Source organism: Dermacentor albipictus, chromosome 3 (genome assembly GCF_038994185.2).
Source record: "Dermacentor albipictus isolate Rhodes 1998 colony chromosome 3, USDA_Dalb.pri_finalv2, whole genome shotgun sequence".
Taxonomy (NCBI): domain Eukaryota; kingdom Metazoa; phylum Arthropoda; class Arachnida; order Ixodida; family Ixodidae; genus Dermacentor; species Dermacentor albipictus.
Genome location: NC_091823.1, coordinates 34904894 through 34924997, shown reverse-complemented (window position 1 = coordinate 34924997; position 20104 = coordinate 34904894). Strand labels below are relative to the sequence as shown.

General features: G+C 44.1%; 1 protein-coding gene across 1 annotated transcript in view; it reads left to right on the top strand.

The window, feature by feature from the left end:
* Positions 1 to 20104, top strand: part of LOC135902788 (prolyl endopeptidase) — a 43382-nt gene that overhangs the window by 3318 nt on the left and 19960 nt on the right. The window contains exons 3-8 of the mRNA XM_065433035.2: positions 86 to 181; positions 2115 to 2283; positions 4553 to 4654; positions 6008 to 6150; positions 7974 to 8086; positions 13767 to 13912. Coding sequence (XP_065289107.2) covers positions 86 to 181; positions 2115 to 2283; positions 4553 to 4654; positions 6008 to 6150; positions 7974 to 8086; positions 13767 to 13912 — 769 coding nt within the window. The remainder of the gene's footprint in view (positions 1 to 85; positions 182 to 2114; positions 2284 to 4552; positions 4655 to 6007; positions 6151 to 7973; positions 8087 to 13766; positions 13913 to 20104) is intronic.

Here is a 20104-nt window from a genome sequence, read left to right as displayed (position 1 = left end):
GTAATGATCATATTTCATGTAAGGCAGAAACAGTTTCAGGACACTGCATTGTCATGTGTTTTTTTTTACCCCCACCCTTTACCAGGCTACGGCAGTTGTATGACTATCCTCGCTTTGGCTGCCTCAAGAAGCACGGAAAGCGTTACTTCTGCTACATGAACACAGGGCTTCAGAACCAAAGGTACGAAAAGCTCTTGGCAGGTGATGTTTTTCTGTATGCTTTTACTGCACACACTGCCATACTGGTGGTGACACCAGCATCTCGTGCTTGTTAGGGCACTGATGAGCAGGCACTTTTGCCTTTCTTTCGTCAAAGTTGGCTTTTCCTTGGCTCTTCCCCTTCACTTTGCATTGATGGCCATCTGGCCAAGTAAGCTAGGTCGATAACGGAGAAAAGTTAATCAAAGCTGGGCTGAGCCTTGACGAAATGTAATCAAAGGTAGTGGCTTGGTCGGTCAATCCTGATACTACCACTGCACAATACGTGTTCTCGCAAGGGCATTATCCCTTTTAGGACAAGACATATAAATACCCAGAAAAATATGTACATTTTCTATCTAAATGTGCAAAAACGTATCAAAAATAAGCATAATCAAGAAGAAAATGGATATAGGGAAATAAGGAAAAATCCCTAGAAATAGGGGGAAAAACAGGCAGGAAACTGGAAGTGGGCTTCACCCCAAGCCACCTAAGGCTTCGTTTTCAGTTTGTATAGACAGCTGTCTTCATATGTGAACCATAAGTGTACATTTCATTTGCTATATATCACTTGTGCATCACCACTGCAGCTGGATACCTTGCATCGGCCTGTCACCTCTGACCTTGCTTTCAAAAGACAGTGAGTCGCGTGACAAAATTCTTCCTTGTCCAGTGTTCCTGCTCTAAAACAACAAATGACACTTACTGCTGTTCATTCATTGTTGGCCGAAGACATTTAGCCAGAAACATTGTACTCTGTGCTAAAACTTCTCAAAAAAAAAAATCTGGTATGTTGCTTGTAGGCAACACTCGTCGATAAAGTGTTAATGTGTTTATTAACACAGACCGATCCTTCAGCACTGCAGCGTCACAGTGTTCACACGCCTCACTGCATTAGCCAATAGAGCTAACTAGTTAGCTTATCCTACAGCATATCTTAGTAGGTCGACCAGGAAGATAGTGCTTGACTTTTACTATCATCATCCGATGGTTCCTGCCCCCTTCTCTGTCCCTCTGTTTTGTTTTCTCACTGACACCTTACAACCTGCCCAGGCAATTGCCCTTCTTGTCAGTGCTTTACATGGACATTTCTCATGACTATTCTTGATAGAGAAGATTCAGGAATGATGATGCTGATCATTATCACCCTGTTTTAGGTTCACTGCAGGAGGAAGGCCTGTCCTATAACTTCCATCTTGCGTTAGCTGATGCCGTTTTATGCCTGCAAATTTTGTAATCTCATCACGCCACCTTATCCTCTGTCATCCTCGTCTACATTTTTCTTCCCTTGGCACTCGTATTGTTCCTAGATCACATGTGGGAACTTATCTCTATACTTAGCTTCAGTATGGTATTACTTTGTGAAAGAGGGGAAGAACAGTGCAACAGACATAACTGAAATGTAGGTAAAGCTAGCATCACTAAACAAGTGCAGTATATTGACTTAGGTAGATTTCAGCGCATTGTACAAAGTGAGCTTGATGTCAGAGAATTTACTCATTAAGCTCCCGTGTTCTATTTGGAAGAAATGTGCAGAACTTCCTCAATTTAGGGTGGCAGCTTTGTGAGAAAATTTTTAAGGGTCAGTGTTGATGTGTCATGTTTTCTGGGCTTAACACAAGATTGTCACAAAAACGCATATGGCCTTCACACTAGCAGATCTCATTGTATGTTAACATGTTTAAAAGTGTCACCTATTGTCGCGTCTTCATGCAACATGTCCTTTACGTGTTTCTCTACCTGAGCAATGGTTGCGTACTTTAATGATACAAAAGATCAGTCAAGTTGGGTCAACTTTATTCCACTAACAAAATGGCAGATACTCTTCAACGAGTCATCTGTTACCCTCAACTGACTTTAGTGCCCTTTTAACAGAAAGTGTCTTTACAATCTGTGCTTTCTTGCCGTCTTTTCAGTGTCCTCTATGTCCAGGACTCTCTCGAAGCTGAGCCAAGAGTGTTCTTTGATCCTAATGAGCTGTCTGAGGATGGAACAGTGTCTGTCAGCTCCACGAGTTTTTCTGAAGATGGGGAACTTTTTGCATATGGCCTCAGCTACAGTGGGTCTGACTGGATTAAGATCTTCGTGAGTGGCAATTGCTTATATACACCAGCGTGCAGCATGTTCTGCATATGTTTTGTACCAGAGCAGTTTATAATTTTACATTGCAGCGACTGTGAAGAACGCAGTAGCAAAACTGTGAATTATGAAACAACTTTTTATTGGGCAGCCCACAACGTAACAGAGCAAACCATAGTGCTCGCGAAAAGAAAGCCCGAGACCAGCCCTGACAGCAGAGCTCTCAACACGGAGCACATACAAGCAGACGACACTTGCTGTCTGCCAGAAGTCTTGAGTGTAGTGATAAATTGTACTTGTGCATTCTTTTTGTTATATTCTTTTTTATAGAAACAAATTAACTAATATTCCAACTATTATGAACAACATTTGTTTGCTATAAAGTTGGAAAAATTATCGATGACGCGCCCTAGGCAGCCACTCGGATAGCTCACCGTACTGGCGTCATTTGGTCACCTCGCATCACCTGGTCAGAGGCGGCTGAAAACTCAGCCGAGTGGCGTATTACGATTGGTAGCAATGTACACCTTTAAACCATTAAAATTACACGCTTTACATAGAACATTTGGATGCGACAATTAATGATCAGAAGGACCTACCCTAACAACTGAGCTGTTTTTTAAAATCAAGATTGTTTCAGGGTCCCTTTAAGGACGTACATATGACGTACACATCCCCCTTAATTTGCTTAGTCTACTTTGCTTAGTCATCCCTCTTAATTTTCTTACTCATCCTTTTAATTCATTTAGTCATCCTCCTGGATTCACTTAGTGTACTTTGCCTAGTCATCCTTCTGAATTCCAAAGGTCGAGTGTTCGACTCCTACCCAAGGTCGTGGGTTTGAGTGCCTTAAGTTTGCCTTAATTACTACCAAAGGTGGGGTTTTGACTCTGACCAAAGGCTATGCGTTCGACTCCCACCAAAGTTCTTGGGTTCGCGTGCCTTAACTCTATCCTAATTAACTGTGCCTGAATTATTTTTGCCTTCATTAACACCGAAGGTCATAGGTTTGACTCCCACAAATAGTTGTGGTTCAATTCCCACCAAAGGTCAAGGGGTTTGTAGCCATAATTAACACCAAAGGTTGTGGGCTCGACTCCCACTAAAAGGTCAAGGGTTCGTAGCCCTTTTATACCTTTCGTGTTGCCGATGCGTTTTCGATCAAGGTAGACTGACCGATGCGACATATAAGGCTTTCGCCTTGATAAAAACGACTGGCATTAGCCAAAATAGAATGGAAGTGGGAAAGCATAAAACAAAAAAATGCTTTTTAGGTATGGTGAAGGCAAATGCTAAGTCGATGTGAACTGTTAAAATACCGTTCCAGAAACCTCTCGGCACTTATTTTATGTAAAGAAAAGTCTTAGTTTAAGAAAATTGCATCCGAAAGGTGCTCATACCTTTAGCGCAATTCAAACCAGCTGACCCCAAGCGGGACATGGTGGCGTTCCATATGCCATCACCACCCTTTGCTTTTGTCGGTGAGTAAAACGACACTCAACAGATGGCGCAGCGGTTTCCTGTGCAAAACCCAAATGTGCGGCCATAGAGAAACCAAGCCAAGACAGAGCATTCTATTCGTCGCCACAGCTGCTCTTGGTCAAGTGGTGTGGCAGCTCAGGAATTCCATGACATCACATGGACGTGGAATTCTCTGCTGCTTGCAGTTTGTGTGAGTTTTGCGAGCGAGGAAAGCCAGCACAGGACTACGCAATGACAGAACTACTGAAACGCGAAAGAGCAGTTGGCACAGAGTGGAGAACACTAAACCTTTCAATTGCCTGCGTCGTTCTCAAGGTTAACGTCAATGAGCTCTTTTTTTTTTTTTTCTAAATATCAGATAAAACCAGAAGAGCAGCATTTTCTTTCGACTGATAATGCAATACAATGATCTTCTTTGTTACAAGTGGTTGAGTACTAGTGACAGAATTATAATAAGGAGTGCCGTCATCATCGCGCTAATACTTCAATGTCTTGGGATAGTCTCTAATCATGTCCTGCATTTACCTCAATTTATTGAATACTAGAGCTCTGTTGGTGGTAATATTGGTGCCTATGACATTCTCAAGCACTAATCTATCATTTCAGCTTGACTTAATATTTGCCTTTAGTGTCGCTTTAAAGATTGCAACTTAGAGCTCCAGGAAATGGTGTTTGTAGTCTTTGTCAACCTGCATTCATATTTAATGCGCAGCTTTATTTCTGGCATTAATTTATTGCACAATGTTTGTGCCAGGGTTCAAGCTCATCCCACTCGTGTGAATTTCTCACGCAGATCAAGCGAGTGGCTACGGGTGAGAACTTTCCAGAGACTCTGGAACGGGTGCGGTACACGGATATGTCCTGGACACATGACAACAAGGGGTTCTTCTACGGTGTAAGAATATTCTCAATATGTACTTGAAAATTAATTAGAATTTCTCTATAAAGTGCACTTCATTAACCCTTTGAGGGTCGAATTATTTTTGAAAGAACTTTCCCAGGTGGTCAAATTACTTTATTGCGGATCTTGAATGTACAAAATCTATAAAGTCGAGAATAAATACTAAAAAATAATTACGAACAGTATTTTGGTGTCGGCATCGCTCAGAACTGCAAAATGTTCAATAGTATTTCCGAGCATGGTACTTCTTGAAACACAGGTCTACGCACAGCGCCTTATCGCAGTCTGCACACCTAAAATGCGTGTCTGTACTCATGGAGCGAGGAGTTGTGTTGGCGCACACATGACATCTCTGCGTGCGGCTGCCTTGGGCAGAGGTCTGATGCACCCTTTCGCGTAAGCGCGTTGCCGCAGAGAGCAAGAATACCTCGTGAGCGGTGGTGATAAACAAGCTAAGAGCAGTGCCAATCAAGATAGAAATCAACTTCTGCCGCCCCTGCGAGAGCGTGCAGACAAAGATAAAAACCACGTTTCGCGCGCCTCCGTTGCGATCGCGCGGCAGAACCGAAACCGCGAAAGCGCATTTCCACTGAGAGCGAGACTACCTCGCGAACTGCACTGATAAACAAGCTAAGAGCAGCGCCAATCAAGATAGAAATGAACTTCCATTGCCCTGCAAGAGAGTGCCAACAAAGGAAATGAGTTTCGCGCGCCTCCTTTGCGATCACGCGGCGAAATCGAAACCGCCAAAGGGGCGTTGCTGCAGTCTGAGCAACGCGCTGAAGCTAGCAATCAGTTCTGTTTATCTCCCCAAGAAGGTAGCACAAATTTCAAACGCTTCTTATAAGTCCCAAGAGGTGGCAGCACCTCTCAGTGAGCATGCATCGTCATTATGGCGCGAAATTTGAGATGGAGGGTTGGAACCGTACCCGTACGGCAAAGACCTTGCGGGACAGAAAACCGCCGACGTACATGTACGGCAAAAACCTTCAAAGGGTTAAGAATGATGACTCCATGTAAATTGGTGACACCAGTAAATGCTGCCGATCATAGAATAATGGTTGCTAAATGTGTGCGTGTGTTTGGGGTCATTACACAGCACTTCACAATTCTTTTGCCGTGATAAAGAGATATAGCCACTCATGGAACCATGTCATGACATTGTAATAGACAATTGAACCAAATATTTCACTTCCGCACTTGGTAGAAATTACCTAGAGGCAGCGTGTCCTTTACTGCAGTCTTTGTTTAAGGTGATAGCTTGAGCAGGATTACCTCCTTGTAATGACACTTGCACAGAATAGTATGAATGCAAAGCCTTATAGTGTTGGTGTTCTCTGCTTGCAGAAATACCCCGAAAATCTCCAGAAGGCCGATGGCACTGGAACAGACAAGGCGCAAGATCAGAAGCTCTACTACCACCGTGTGGGCACACCACAGACAGAGGACGTCCTTTGTGCAGAGTTCCCAGAGAAACCTCAGTGGAGGGTGTAAGTCACGCCGAAGGCATTAAGTTGCATACAGTGAAATCCCAATAATTCAAAATCTCCGAATTGGAATTGACGGTTAATTCGAACTGCTATACTGGTCCCGGCAAAATCCTGTGTATTTGAATAGAGAAAAACTACCATTAATTTAGATTCCGAAAACAGCACAACAGTTATTTCGAACAAGAACTTAAACTCCCATGGTTGCTGTTCAGACAAACTCAAGTCAGAGATGAAGGTTTGCTTTCTACTTCAATGTTACGTGCAGTGAAAATGATAGAATATGCATGGGGAGCCTAGTTTGGGTCATTGGGTCATTTGATCATTGGGTCAGTTTGGGTCATTGGGTCAACTGTTGGGTCATTTTTTGTGTTCTCAATTGCGAACGTTGGAGCCGGGAAAACGTACTTAACAGCAATGTATTAACGAGGTTCTACTGTATTTCCCTTTCTCACGTCTCCTCAATGTCCACCATTCTAAAGCAGCGAGGCAGCGCTGGTGTGGTGTTACGTCATCAGGCTTCAATGCCATGTTTCTTCTTTCACCGGAAATTGAGGAGCTACTCCCGGTTGCTGTTATTATAGTGATGCTGGTCTCATCACTTTGCTGTGCTACAGTGCGTTAAGATGGCTACGTGCAGATGTTCTTTCTCTTATAAAGTGGCATGATTGTCACAGTCCCTTTCACACTTATCTCTACGACAATGACACAGTTTCCAAGGTTTGAGCAAAATACCTTCCTTATGTTCAGTCGTATGAGTATGTCGGCAACATGCACATCGGTTAAGTGATGGGTGCAGCACTCGGTACTCGCTTTCAAAGGATTCCTGACAGTAACGAGCTTTGACCAAGATGGCAACGCACCTTGAATGTGTCCAACTCGAAAAGCTGACGACCTGTTCCAGTCAGATGTGGGCACTCCGGCTGGCTCGCGTCGCCACATGCCTGGAGCCACGTCGCCTGTACACGACAACCAAAGTGCATGGTTGTCCGAGTGTCTCCACGTTCCATGGTTGCTGTGGTATCTGTGCTTTGCAGCTGCGCACAACTGTAATGCATACAACACAATGTTTGCTATGTGCATGGCAGAACTGGAGTGTGCACTAGTGCTCGTGTACTGCAATGCTGCATGGTGCTGACAGGCTTTTGTCTGGAGTTTTCCATTACGGCGTGCCTCGTATTCAGATCGTCGTTTTGGCTCGTAAGAGTTTAATTGTTTAAAATTTGGAGGCACGGATTCATTGTCATGAAACTGCGACAACAGGTTATATGGTATATATATATATATATATATATATATATATGGTATTGTTAGTGGTATAAGGTATGCATAATTACCAACCCTCCCAAATTTTCTTCTAATGTCTAAAAATATTGGCTCATTGACCAATTTTACTAATACTGTGCTGTTTCATGAAAAATTAATTCTTTTCACTAAACTGTTCTGCTTGCCAGTCTCAGACCATACCCTTTGATGTCGGCGAAAGATAAGAGGAATACTTAATACATTAGAGAAAGCTTATTTAGACAACTTCCTTGAAGCAGGTGATATCGGCAACAGTGAAGTCATTGAAAAAGTCTGTGATCTAAAAACAATCTGTTTCTCTTGAGTCTCTGTTCCAAGTCTGCTGCTGATGATGTGCTGTGTCTAAAGTTCAATCATAGTTAATAAAGTGTGTATGTATCCCACAAAAGATGTGTGCTTAGGATAAACTTCATAAAAATTTGTGCTATCCCCCTCGTTTGTTGTCTGCAAAATTGTCACAAATTTTAAAGCTCACAGGTTGGTGAGCAAGGTTGGCTTACCAATTCATCTTCTTCCCTAAGGGGTGGCCAGGTCAGCGACTGTGGCAAATATGTCATTGTGACTGTGGAAGAAGGATGCAAGGACAACCAGCTCTATGTTGCTGACCTTTCCAAACTCTCCGATGGCATCAAAGGTAAGCACAACGTAAGCATGCTCTCTGGTGCCAGGTTCTCCGTGTTTTATTCGCATGATTGTGGCTGGGACCATGATCACAAAAATTACTAGACAGTATACTTTTCCTTTAGGTTGGTGAATTTTCTGAACTCCAAGCATACTGTATTTACACGATTGTAAGTCGACTCGAATGTAAGTTGACCCCCCATATTGCATGTGACAGGAGAAAAACAAAAAGAGCATACCCGCGGGCGTATTCCATGACAAAAATTTATTAGTAGCTGGCATGGACACTGAACTACTACTCCTCAATAGTGCTGCCATCGTCATTGCTGCTACGGCCCCGAAGCACATCGCCGTCCAGCGAAATTTCGCATTTGCATACATACATAAGTCCACGGCAAAAGCACCCAACCACACAGCCGTCAGGGAGGCTCTTCTGACATGTCCAGTTGGCTTAAGTTCACGGTCTTCTGCCGCCAGCCACTCATACTCACAGCGGAGCAAGTCCTTAAAAGGCGAAGATCCAGGCTTGTCTCATGACCATGTCGCACGTCACTGGCAGGGACTGATCACTCATTTCGGCGACATACATCGCAAGCTTGACCTTCAGCTCCAGAAAGTGTCCCGACTTTGGCCCGCGGAAACCTCTTCGCTTGCCGTCACAGGTGAAAATTTTGCTTCGCTGCCGTCACCACTCTCGCACCACCCATTAAGAAACATCAAACTTGCGGCCCGATACACAGTTATGTTTCTTCAGCGCAAAGGATGGCAGCCCTCTTCAACGACGCTGTGAATGAGCACCGAATGTTTAGTGGATTCGGAGCACTCATGATGACTGAGGAAGCATGGAAGTAGCATGAGCCCGGCAGTCAAATTGAACGCATGAAACTAAAGAGCTACAGGGAAAGAGAAACACGCGAGCCGCAAGCGGTGTCTGCTCTTTCATTAACTATGGGTAGTCCCTGCAAGCGCCACTGTTCTGAGGGTGCCGCCGCAAATGGAACAGCGGCACTTTGATGAACTATTGACACCCCCACATGAGGGCTCTGTGTGCTGTAAAACTCTCAAAAATGTTGAAAAACCCTTCCGAAAAGCGAACAACCCTGGGGGATAGCGGAAAGCTACTGGTGGGGCTGTAGAGCAAACAAAATTGGAACTACATTGTAACTTCCCTGATATCCCGTTGGTCTTGCTTTTTCTTTTTCAGTGCCATGTTTTGGTTTCGATTGTAAGTCAACCCCCCCCCCCCCCACACACACACTTCAGATTTCAAAATTTAAAAGAAGAGGTCGACTTGCAATCGTGTAAATACGGTAATTCATGAACTCGATCATTTAAAAGGGGTCCTGAATCACCCCTTTGGGCTTGGTGAAAAAACATTTCGCAGATAGCATACGCTGCTGTGAACATCTTAGCCAAATTCAGCAGGTGTGTGCGATGTGTGGAGCTCTCAAGGGTTGCACTAAGATACCCTTTTCTCACTTTTTTCAACAGATGCCTTCTCCTTACTATTTTCGGGCTGTCGTATTGACTCGTATAGCAGATTCTCATACATTTCTGCTATTTACCAATAGCTCACATCAATTTAGAGGGGTGTTTGGATCACTGTGCCTCTCACTACTGTTACTGTGTGTATTTATTGACGTAGTTTAGTAAACAGGCTGAAGTAAGCAAAAATCTGTTACGAATATTGATAGGAATCACATATCTACTTCCGGAAGTACGACCATCATACAATTGCCAACTACCATCTGCTAATGCTCGGCTGCACCCACTCCCGTAGGAATGAAACTTTGGCCGTGCTACTTATCAGTGTCGTAGCCGTCTGGTCTCACTAATTTCTGTTAGTTTTTAACACTCTACTAGCCTCAAATTACACAATACTTAAGGTCAGACCTGACATACACTTGCCAGCGCACGCTCACTCCTGGCTGCTCCTGGTTAAACGTCTTAGCAGACTTCGCTTCAAATTGAGCTATTGCGCAACACATGTAATTTGGATGTGGCTACTATCCATTGGTGAAGGTAGTGACGGACAAAGCTGCTCCACACCACAACGCACAGCCAGCCTGAAGCATGGGGCGTGAGTGTGCACTCCAGCCCTGTCATTCACATAGTTAGCCACTGTGGTTGCAAGTAGCTGCGTCTGCAGCCTAGTGTAGCTATTGCAGCTGCCGCAGGGTGATGAAAGACGCTCACTTGTCAAGCTCCTGCAGCTTGCTGAGGACAACAGCGTGCTCTTAACAGCGTATCTGTGGTTGACGGGACTCAAGGTCCAAGTGCCAACGTCTTGCACACCTCGAGGTGTGTCACCATCGTGGTTGAAGCTCATCATGTTAAGAATAATTTTAATGCAAGTCTGGAGTACGGCATCCATTGCTTAGCTAATGTGCACGCTGTCGACGTACTCGCACAAGCAAACATGTAGATTGTTTGTTTGACCCTCAGATATTGTGGGATTGTCGTAGAGATAAGTATGATACGAAATATGATACTCATGTCACTTGGTGCGAAAATAGCCATGTGAGGCTATGTAGTACACTGTAGCACAGCAAAGAATGAGACACCATGAGCTCAACTGTAAGCTGAGGGATAGCCTTTGAGCTGGGCGTGTTTTAGGCACCAAAGTCGGTTCAAGTGGCATCTGTGTGAACATCCAAAATAAAATTTGAAAAGTGCACCTCAGTAACATTCAGTAGGCGGAGCATTGTGGGCACCACCCCACTCTGCCGTAGTCTTGGCCGTGCAAGGCATTGAAGTACTGGGCACACTGCAAAGTCTATCAACAGCTCTCTTTGATTGCCAATAACTCTGCTTCTGCTGAACACATTGAAGTACTTTTTGCATTGAAGTATCTATAAACTGGTCTGTTTTGCCATCCAACGCATTTCTTGAATTCTATAAAGTGTGGTTCAGGAACCCTTTAAAGTTTTGTAAATTGACACTTGCAATGTAATTGCAGATTTGTTAACAGGAAATGTGGTAGTGTACAATGTAGATATTAATAGATGTTAATGCACCATTGTGGACAAAAGAAACACAATAAAATACAAAGTAGAACACCTTTAACAAGTGACTACTCGAGAGCATGATCTCGCACTGCTATTTATCCGGTGACTAAAGCGGGTACAGGTGTCACACTAAGCATACAAGCGTGAATCATGGCAACATAACACAAATTGGTTAAAGTGGAAACAAAACAATGCATTGTAGTTAGCCCTAACTTGTTTACATTTCATTTGTCCACAATAGCACACCTAAAGCCCCACAACTGGTACACTGCTGTCATAGAATTATTTACCCTGGAAATTATTCACTTCCGTTGAGAAACGTCTGTGCAGTCGTTGAAAAACGTCTGTGCAGTTCTGCGTAGAGCACTGCACATGCCCGAGTACTACACATTGAGCTACTGCGGTGCTGATTTTCCATCCACTTTCTACGGTGTTTATGTTTATCTACTAGAACTAAACCTTAGAGTGCCACAGTAACTCAACCGGCAAGAGCATCGCACGTGTAAAGCAAAAACGTGGATTCATATCCCCCCTGCAGCCGGTTGTTTCTTCATCCACTTCATTTCCATTAGTTTATCATATCTCTAATTAAATTAATAAGTGCATGTAATTTCCCCCATTATGTCCTTGCTGTCTTTGTTTCTTGGCTTCTTATGATGGGACTAATAAAGAACGGGCCCTCGGTTTCCTTTCCTCTCATTCATTACATAGTGACGCCTTTAATCCAGCAGCATTGATGCCTTGAGGTAGCATGTGTGGGGTACGAATTAAATAAGCGCTCCGCAAAATTTCCTTGCTTCGAACATGTACTTGCCAACGCGAGTGCACTGTTAGGATTGCGGGCTCAATCCCATCGCTCGTAACCCGTTGTCAAGATTGGAGTCCGGCATGAATTAGAAGGTAGCTGGCCCATGCCGCCGTCCAACTTATCCACGCTGAGGGCATTTATGAAGGGAAGGAGTGCTTCTCATCGAGAATGAGGAATATGGGTTTATTTACAGTATCTACATCAGTCTAGCATGACTGCGAGAGAAAGTACATAAGTCTAACATGACTGCTTGAGAAAGTACATCAGTGTAAGATGACTGCTTGAGAGAGAGTGTCCTGAGCAGCCGCACAACAGCGGTTTATAAACAAATGGTCCTCCCCCGATACCCAGGTGATGGAAACGGCCGTCCAGACACCGTAGGCGAGTTGACGAGGCACCGTAGGGGAGACGACCAGGCATCGTAGGGGCATTTTATTCCCTGAGCTGCAGCGCGCCCGCCGGCTGCCCATTGTCTGGCGTCTTGGTCGGCGCGTGGGAAGGGGTCTCAGTAGACATTCCGCGGGTTCAGTAACAATAGTTGGTCTGCCGAGCCCATATAGTCGCAATGGCGACAAGGCTAGAGCATAACGGTGGCGTTCCGAGACAAGGTTGCCGCTGCTGTCGCAACTGGCAGGCAAAACTTGCACGTCATCGGGCCGTTCTTAACAGCACATACAACTGTGAAACTATTTGATCACTATGCAGGCTCTCTTCGTTTGTCATGCATCTTTGTGCGTGAAGCTGTGTTAGGGCAGAAATAAACAATTGCATCTTCATGAGCTTAAATGAACATTGATCATAGATTGTGTTTCAAGAAAATTGTGGTTCCTTATATCGAAGTTCGACTGGATCTGCAACAAAACCAGTGAATTTGGCTTTCATCCTCTGTAGCTCTTTGTTTGGCAAATTGCTACTGAAGTGAAGACAGGTGCTAGAAATCATTTTGCTTGCTAAAAAATCTGCTGCAATGCACTCTTTACCATTCTTGCCGCTGTAATTGAAGAAAAATAAGTACAATATGCTGTAGTTGAATAAACCATCCTTATTCTCTGTATGTCTTGTCTTCTTTGTCCACCAGGAGGCCCTTTTGGAAAATAAATGACTGTTGGTTAAAGTAGTTGTTAGCAAAGCATGTGCCAACAAAAGAATAGTTATTGCTATTGGAAACACCTTGCTCTTAATGGCACGTTTAGGCCTCAGTCGGTCCTTATCTCGGGTTGGGCTGAGTCAGGTCGGTGAATTTATTTTTTCAGGCTCAGGCCTGGCCTGGATCTTGCTTTGAGGCACCGGGTCGGGCCCGTGTGGGTGACGTTTTGCAAGTGCTGGATTTGGGCCGAGCCTGGGCCAAATGCAGTGGTCCAATTCTGGGCAGCTGCGCTAAAACTTTTGGGTAGCTCTGCTAAAGCTTCTGGGCAGCTCCGCTAAAACAGCTCCGCTAAAGCTGAACACTGCAGCATGTTCAGCTCCGCTGAACACGCTGCAGTGTTCAGTGCACTTGAGCACAGGACGTCGAGGCCAGATGCGATGGGGTGCCTGTTTTGCTTATGTTCTTCATAAACTGCCATAGATCCCAGGAGTTCTGGAGGTGACTTTTGGACTAGTGGTTTCATGATTAAATGAAAACGGTGTTGCCACACAGGACGAGACAAGAAGGGGCCCACACACATGGTTCTCCTTTGTTCCGCGAGTGTCTAAATGAATATTTATTAGACTCTACGTACTTAGTGGCCAGGGCAGGAAGGTTTCTCTGCATTTGGAGAAGGGATGGCTAGGTTCCTTTAGGCCATGAGAGATGTGAACACCAATATTTTCATTTAATTCCATAAATTTTGTACTTTTCGTTGCATTTAAATGTGCCCTGTGTGGTGCTTCTGCAGACAAGCTGGAACTGAAGTGCCTGGTTGGCAAGTTCGAAGCAGAGTATGACTACATCACCAATGAAGGCAGTGTGTTCACCTTCCGTACCAACAAGAACCGGCCGCGTTATGGCCTGGTCAACATCGACCTGGCTGACTGTGCAGAGGTGAGATTGTACTATGCCTTCACTGTCAGATTTCAGATGCGGTAGTTTACTTCTGCTCTTGGAAAAATAGCCACCATGCAAACTACTCAGTAATCAATGGTCAGTCTGTAAATCTTCTGTACCATATAGTCCACAAAGAGGCATATAAAGGTGAGATCCTAGAGCCAAAGGTTGTAGGGGTCTCTGTAATAAACATGTCCAAGTTCCTTCTTTTTTTCTCTCTATTCCTTTTTTTTCTTTTTAGAGCTTGAATTTAAAACAAGGGTTCAAGCTATATCAGAATACACCATCAGGAACTATTACAGTCAAACCTCATTACAACAAACATTTCAGATCAACAAACTTCTTAGAAATCTCGTGCCGAGTGCTTGTAGTTTCAGTGTATAACAACTTCTGTAATAAAAACTTCGGCATGCGGTACTTTTCAGAACACTGATCGTTATTTAATTTCCATGTCATGTTAACAACACCTCAGCACTGCGAGCTCGTATGCGGAAATGCAGGGATTCTTAGATTTCAGTGCATCTGTCACAGCAGTTGGAGCTGTAAGCTAGCAGTCGACACAGTGTAAAGATCAGACGCCTTGTAAAACAGGGGACTTTTGCAGCGTGACAATGCGTCACGTTTTTCTTGCCTGTTTTCTTTCTCAGTTGTATACGTGCTGTCAGCGGTATCAGTCATCTCCATCTTGTTTTTCTTCTTGCTCTTGTGTTGAAAATGCATTCCAGTTTTCATGTTGCCATGAATTGAACTCTTCCTACAGCGAAGAAGTGAAAGTAGTTTTCTTTGAGTAAGAAAGTGGACATAAAACAGAATAAAGTTTGCATGAGTCTTGTCAACTAGGGATGCATCCACTAGTCCAATATGACTGATGAAGTTGGTGATGGTTTTAAGAGGTATACTGAACAAGGGTCTGTATCCCTATTGCAAAAACCAGCGCCACCGGGACCCAGTGCACCGGATTATGGGCCCAGTGCAGCGCGCTGGACGCTGGGGCGCTGGCAAGGCGCTGGGAAGGCGCGGCACTGGCTACTCGTGCGAAAAACAGCTCTAGCGCGTTAAATAAGCGGTGCCTGGACATCGTATACATTTTCTTGAGTACAGAAAGCAAGGAAGAGCGCTTTAGTGCAATAAAAAAAGAAAAAAAAACGTGAAAAATAAAATTGCTCCGACAAGGATTCGAACGACCGACCTACAGATCCCAAGCCCGTCACTTTACCACTACGCCACGCCACCACACAGAAATTCACGGATAATTTGCCATGTCAAAGCCGAGAAGCAGTTTGTTTCGCAGAGCTACGTCTCGTACAGACATGGTTGATGCGCTATCGCCCAGCAACTAAAACTCACGCCTGTACCAGAAAGAAAAGGTTGCTGTCCGTATTCAGCAATATCCTTGAAAGTGCCACACCATCGATTTTCACTTGCGATTGCTGTTTTAACTTCGAAAAAAAGTCCTAAATGAACTGCCGACCCGGGAAGGTGTATGGCCTGTTACTGCCGATTTCGATAGCCATTTCTGGTTCTTCACGCAAAGGATATGCACCGTTTCCTTAGTACAGTGATGCCTTTCAGTCAAGACGCCTGGCTAGTCATAAATCTTCGTCAGAGAAGCGCGGACTAGTGCTGGGAGCCTTCGGCGATAGCACACATGCCTGTGTTTATGACGCGTCACATCTGCGGTCATCGCTTCTTATGCTGGCACTGTAGACATGAAAAAAATGTTTATTTAAGAACATCGATGCGAAAGCTGACATATAGAGTGATTTATCCTTGTTAGATTCCTTGATTCCTGCGCCTAGACACTCCCAGAGGATGGACTCGGCGGATACGCTAGGTCTAAGCTTCGGTGGGGAGCGATCTCGGTGCGGGTAGTTAAAATAGCAATCGCAAGTGAAAATCGATGGTGTGGCACTTCCAAGCATGCTGCTGAATACGGACAGCCACTTTTTATTTCTGGTACAGGCGTGAGTTTTAGTTGCTGGGTGATAGCGCATACACCATGTCTGTACGAGACGTAGCTTTGCGAAACAAACTGATTCTCGACTTTGACATGGCAAATTATCCGCGAATTTTCGTGTGGTGGCGTGGCGTAGTGGTAAAGTGACGGGCTTGTGATCTGTAGGTTGGTCGTTCGAATCCTTGTCGGAGCAATATTATTTTTTAGGTTTTTTTTTCTTTTTTTATTGCACTAAAGCGCTCTTCCTTGCTTTCTGTATTCAAAAAAATATATACGGTGTCCAGGCACCGCATATTTAACGCGCTAGAGCTGTTTTTCGCACGAGTAGCCAGTGCCGCGCCTTCCCAGCGCCTTCCCAGCGCCCCAGCGTCCAGCGCGCTGCACTGGGCCCATAATCCGGCGCACTGGGTCCCAGTGGCGCTGGTTTTTGCAATAGGGATCTGAGCTATTTGGTATGGCAACATCTGAAGGCAGGTGAAGCATAAATAAAACATGGACAGCGACAACGAGGAAGACATACGGAGCACTGCTTCCAACTAAACTTATGCTAGAAAGCTCATATTCACTATTCGTAGTATAGCCCCAGCGCTTGCGTCAGAGAACGTTCAATATTTGGATTATTGATCATACATCATTGCCTACCGAGGCGACACCCAAGCCGTGCACTCGTAATGGAATATAATCAATAATCTAGATCCCAAATCCTCTGTTTGTTTCTCTCTAGCAGTCCCGTTTGTTTTTCTGTGCGCCTCACTGTGTCAGTGTCTTAGAAACACTATCCATACCAGTAAGCCTTAGCAGCAACGACAGTGGCAGCGTTAAAAAACAATATGGGCAGCAGATGTAGGGTTTGCATGCATGAACAAATAAAATGCAGTATGAAAACAATGCTCTATGCTCTTTTGGTAGAAGTGGATCATGGGTATTACACACAGCCAGAAAAATTGGAGCGAAATGGCCTGCCTCTGTGTAAAGGCCGCAGCTTATGAAGACTGGCAAAAATGGGGGGAAGCTGACAGTTCATTTGAGGTCTCCAATTTTAGAAGCCATTATTTGCTCTGCTTTGGGATATTCTTGACTTGTTTGATGTCTCCCATGCTTCTTCAATGTCTGCTTTTGTGCCACTGCTCTTGTTGCCTATGTTTACTTAATTGCTGCCACAGTTCACGGTGACTCACTTCACATTTGTGAACTTTGTATCCACACAAGGGTAACAGTTGCCTTCATCATTGTTTCATTCCTTCATAAATGTACTTAATACCGTGTTTTTCTTCTTCACAGCCTATGCAACTTTCTCCGTCTTATGTACGTCCACATACGTAGCTGCTTTATGTAACACAACATAGCTTTTAAACAATGGCATAGCAAATTTGCATTTCAGAATAAAAATTTGTGTGTCGAGACATTGGTGTGCATTGTACCCAGTGGGTCGGAATTAATCCAAAACACCATTCTTTGACATTTTTTTAAGCCAAGTTGCTGGTTTTTAAATGCAGAGTACCATAATATTGCATTTATGTCAGCCGTGACAACTACTGAATTTTTACTGTTCACATTATTATACCCAAAGTTGTGCTCAGCAGCTTTGGAATGCTGCTGTAGCCACGACTGATGACGATGGACATGAGCTCCCGAGTTTGATCACAAGGCCACCATGGCTACATTTTCATCGAAGAGAGAAATGCTCATGCGTTTATTAAATTCAGGAGCACATGAATGCGGTGAAGAGTTCTGGTTTAATTTTGACCACCTGGGATTCTTTAATGCTTACCTACATATAAATAAGTACATACCAGTTGTGCTTGCACTCTGCACTTGTCAGAATACAGCTGCTGTGGTCAGGAATAAAGTTGCAGCCTTGTACTCGGCCGCAGTTAACAACCTAAAGGGACACTAAAAGCAAATATTATGTTCGTGGACTGTTAAAATACCATTTCAAAAACACCGCAGTGCTTGGTTTGCGACAAAAAAAGACTTCATTTAGGAGAAAAACATGTCTGAAGGACCCGTATATCTTTAACGCAATACAAATCGCCCACTCCCGAGCGGGAGAGTGGTCTTTTTATTGTCTTTTTATTATGTGAGGTTGCATACCAGTCACAGTATTAAAATGAGGAGTGCCTTCGTCATCGGGCTGGTACTTGAATGTATCGGAAGTCAGCGGCAATATTTGTTCCCAATAATATTGACACCTTAGATGTTCTGGAGCGTTAATGTATCATTTTAGTGTGACTTAATATTTGCTTTCAGTGTCCTTTTAACCCTTTATGGACCAGTGTTGCCTACAGGCAACATACGAAAAAAAAGAATTTCTTGTTGAGTTTTGGCATTGAGTACGAAGTTTCTCGCTAAATGCCTTTGGTCAACACTGAATGGCTGGCAGTAAGAGTCAATTGCTGATTTAGAGCAGGAACACAGGACGAAGAAGAACTTGGCTTGTGACTTACTTTCTTATGAAAGCACGATCAGAGAAGACAGACTGATGTGAGATCTTCGCCTGCAGTGGTATCGCCCATGTAATGTAGAGAAAGTGAAATGTATGCCTATGGGTCACATATAATGAAAGCTGTCTGTGTAAATTCAAAATGAAGTCATAGGTGGCTTGGGGTGAAGTCCTTTCCCAGTTTTCTACCTGGTGGCTCCTCCTATTGCTGAATAAGTTCTCACAATTTTCTTTTTGTTGATTATGCTTATTCTTTGTGTTTTGCATAGTTAGATAGAAAATATATATATATTTTTTTTCGGGTATTTGTATCTTTTATCTTAAATAGTTAAACGAATTCTCATCAAATTCTGTAAGGCGGGACTCATCTTAGTGCTGCTGAATATGTGGACCTTTTTGAAATGTGCTTCGTATAGTGTAACGCATCTTCGTAAGGGGTACATTGCAAAAGAACAATTAGTCATAACACAAGCTGTTGTTTCTTGTTGAACATAGATCTTTTCTCCTCGAAGAGCGGTACATGTGAGTATTAACCCTAGCACTGGAAAATATAAGAGAAGTGCATTCATTTTTTTTCTTATTTTTTTTTAAATGCATAACTGAAGAAAGTAAATTTGACAACGAAATCCTGCTTTTTTTACTGGAGACGGTGAACAGTATCAGTACTGGCACATTAAAGACCCAGTACTAATACAAGATTCAAGTGCTAAAGTGTGCATTCTTATCATTAGCTCGTAGATTTAGGTTAGTGTATGTTTTATTTCTTTCAAAGTGCCTTTTAAGATACGAGTTCGTGGCTGCGTTCTTCTGTACAATGACAGCCATGTTTCAAACATTCCCTGTTTGAGGTGGGAGCGACGTGTGTGAATATAGCATGGGAGAGGTAAAGCACTGTCAGCCAAGCATGGTCGAGGGTACATGCTGCGTGGGGAGCGTGGGAATATTTCAGCTGCACATGTTCAAAAGTTGTTGCGTCGCTAGTAACCAGTGGCATTACACACTAAGCGCAGACTCGAGTACCAACACAAACAAAATGGGGCTGAAGCATGTACTGAATACAGAGGAGATGTGCTTGGAAGAATTTCAAGTGGAGTGTTAACGTCTCTGGTAAGCAATAAAGCCTGGTTTAGAATGCGAGTGCATGCTGGCTTGTAAAGGTGAGACACGCCTTGGTTACTCAGTGGCTATGGTGTTGGGCTGCTGAGCACGAGGTCGCGGGATCGAATCCCGGCCACGGCGGCTGCATTTCGATGGGGGCAAAATGCGAAAACACCCGCGTACTTAGATTTAGGTGCACGTTAAGAACCCCAGGTGGTCGAAATTTCCGGAGTCCTCCACTACGGCGTGCCTCATAATCGGAAAGTGGTTTTGGCACATAAAACCCCATGATTCTTTTTTGTGAAGGTGAGGTGGAGCGTTTTGAGTGGTGGCAATAATCACCAAGGAGTGCGGTGAACACTTTGCCCAGAAAAGTATAACGAAGCAGCGTCGATGCGCAGCGAAGAATAGCTTGGAACTAAAGTACGCACTTTGCCCGCAAATGCGAAGCCTCAATAGGCATCAATATGCAGGGACAAGACGGCAGTGAGAACGGGAGGGGAGTTGTAAGCGTCTACCTAGATTCGTCTGCTGTTGAAGTGCTGATTGGCTGGGTGCGCCTTTCTCTTTCTGACACGTACCCCAGCCCAGTCAATCGGAACTTAAGTAGCAGACGAAATGGATATGTTCAGTAGGTGGACATTTACAGAATACTCCCCCAGGCCGTGTCTGTGTGACTACTTTGAAAAAC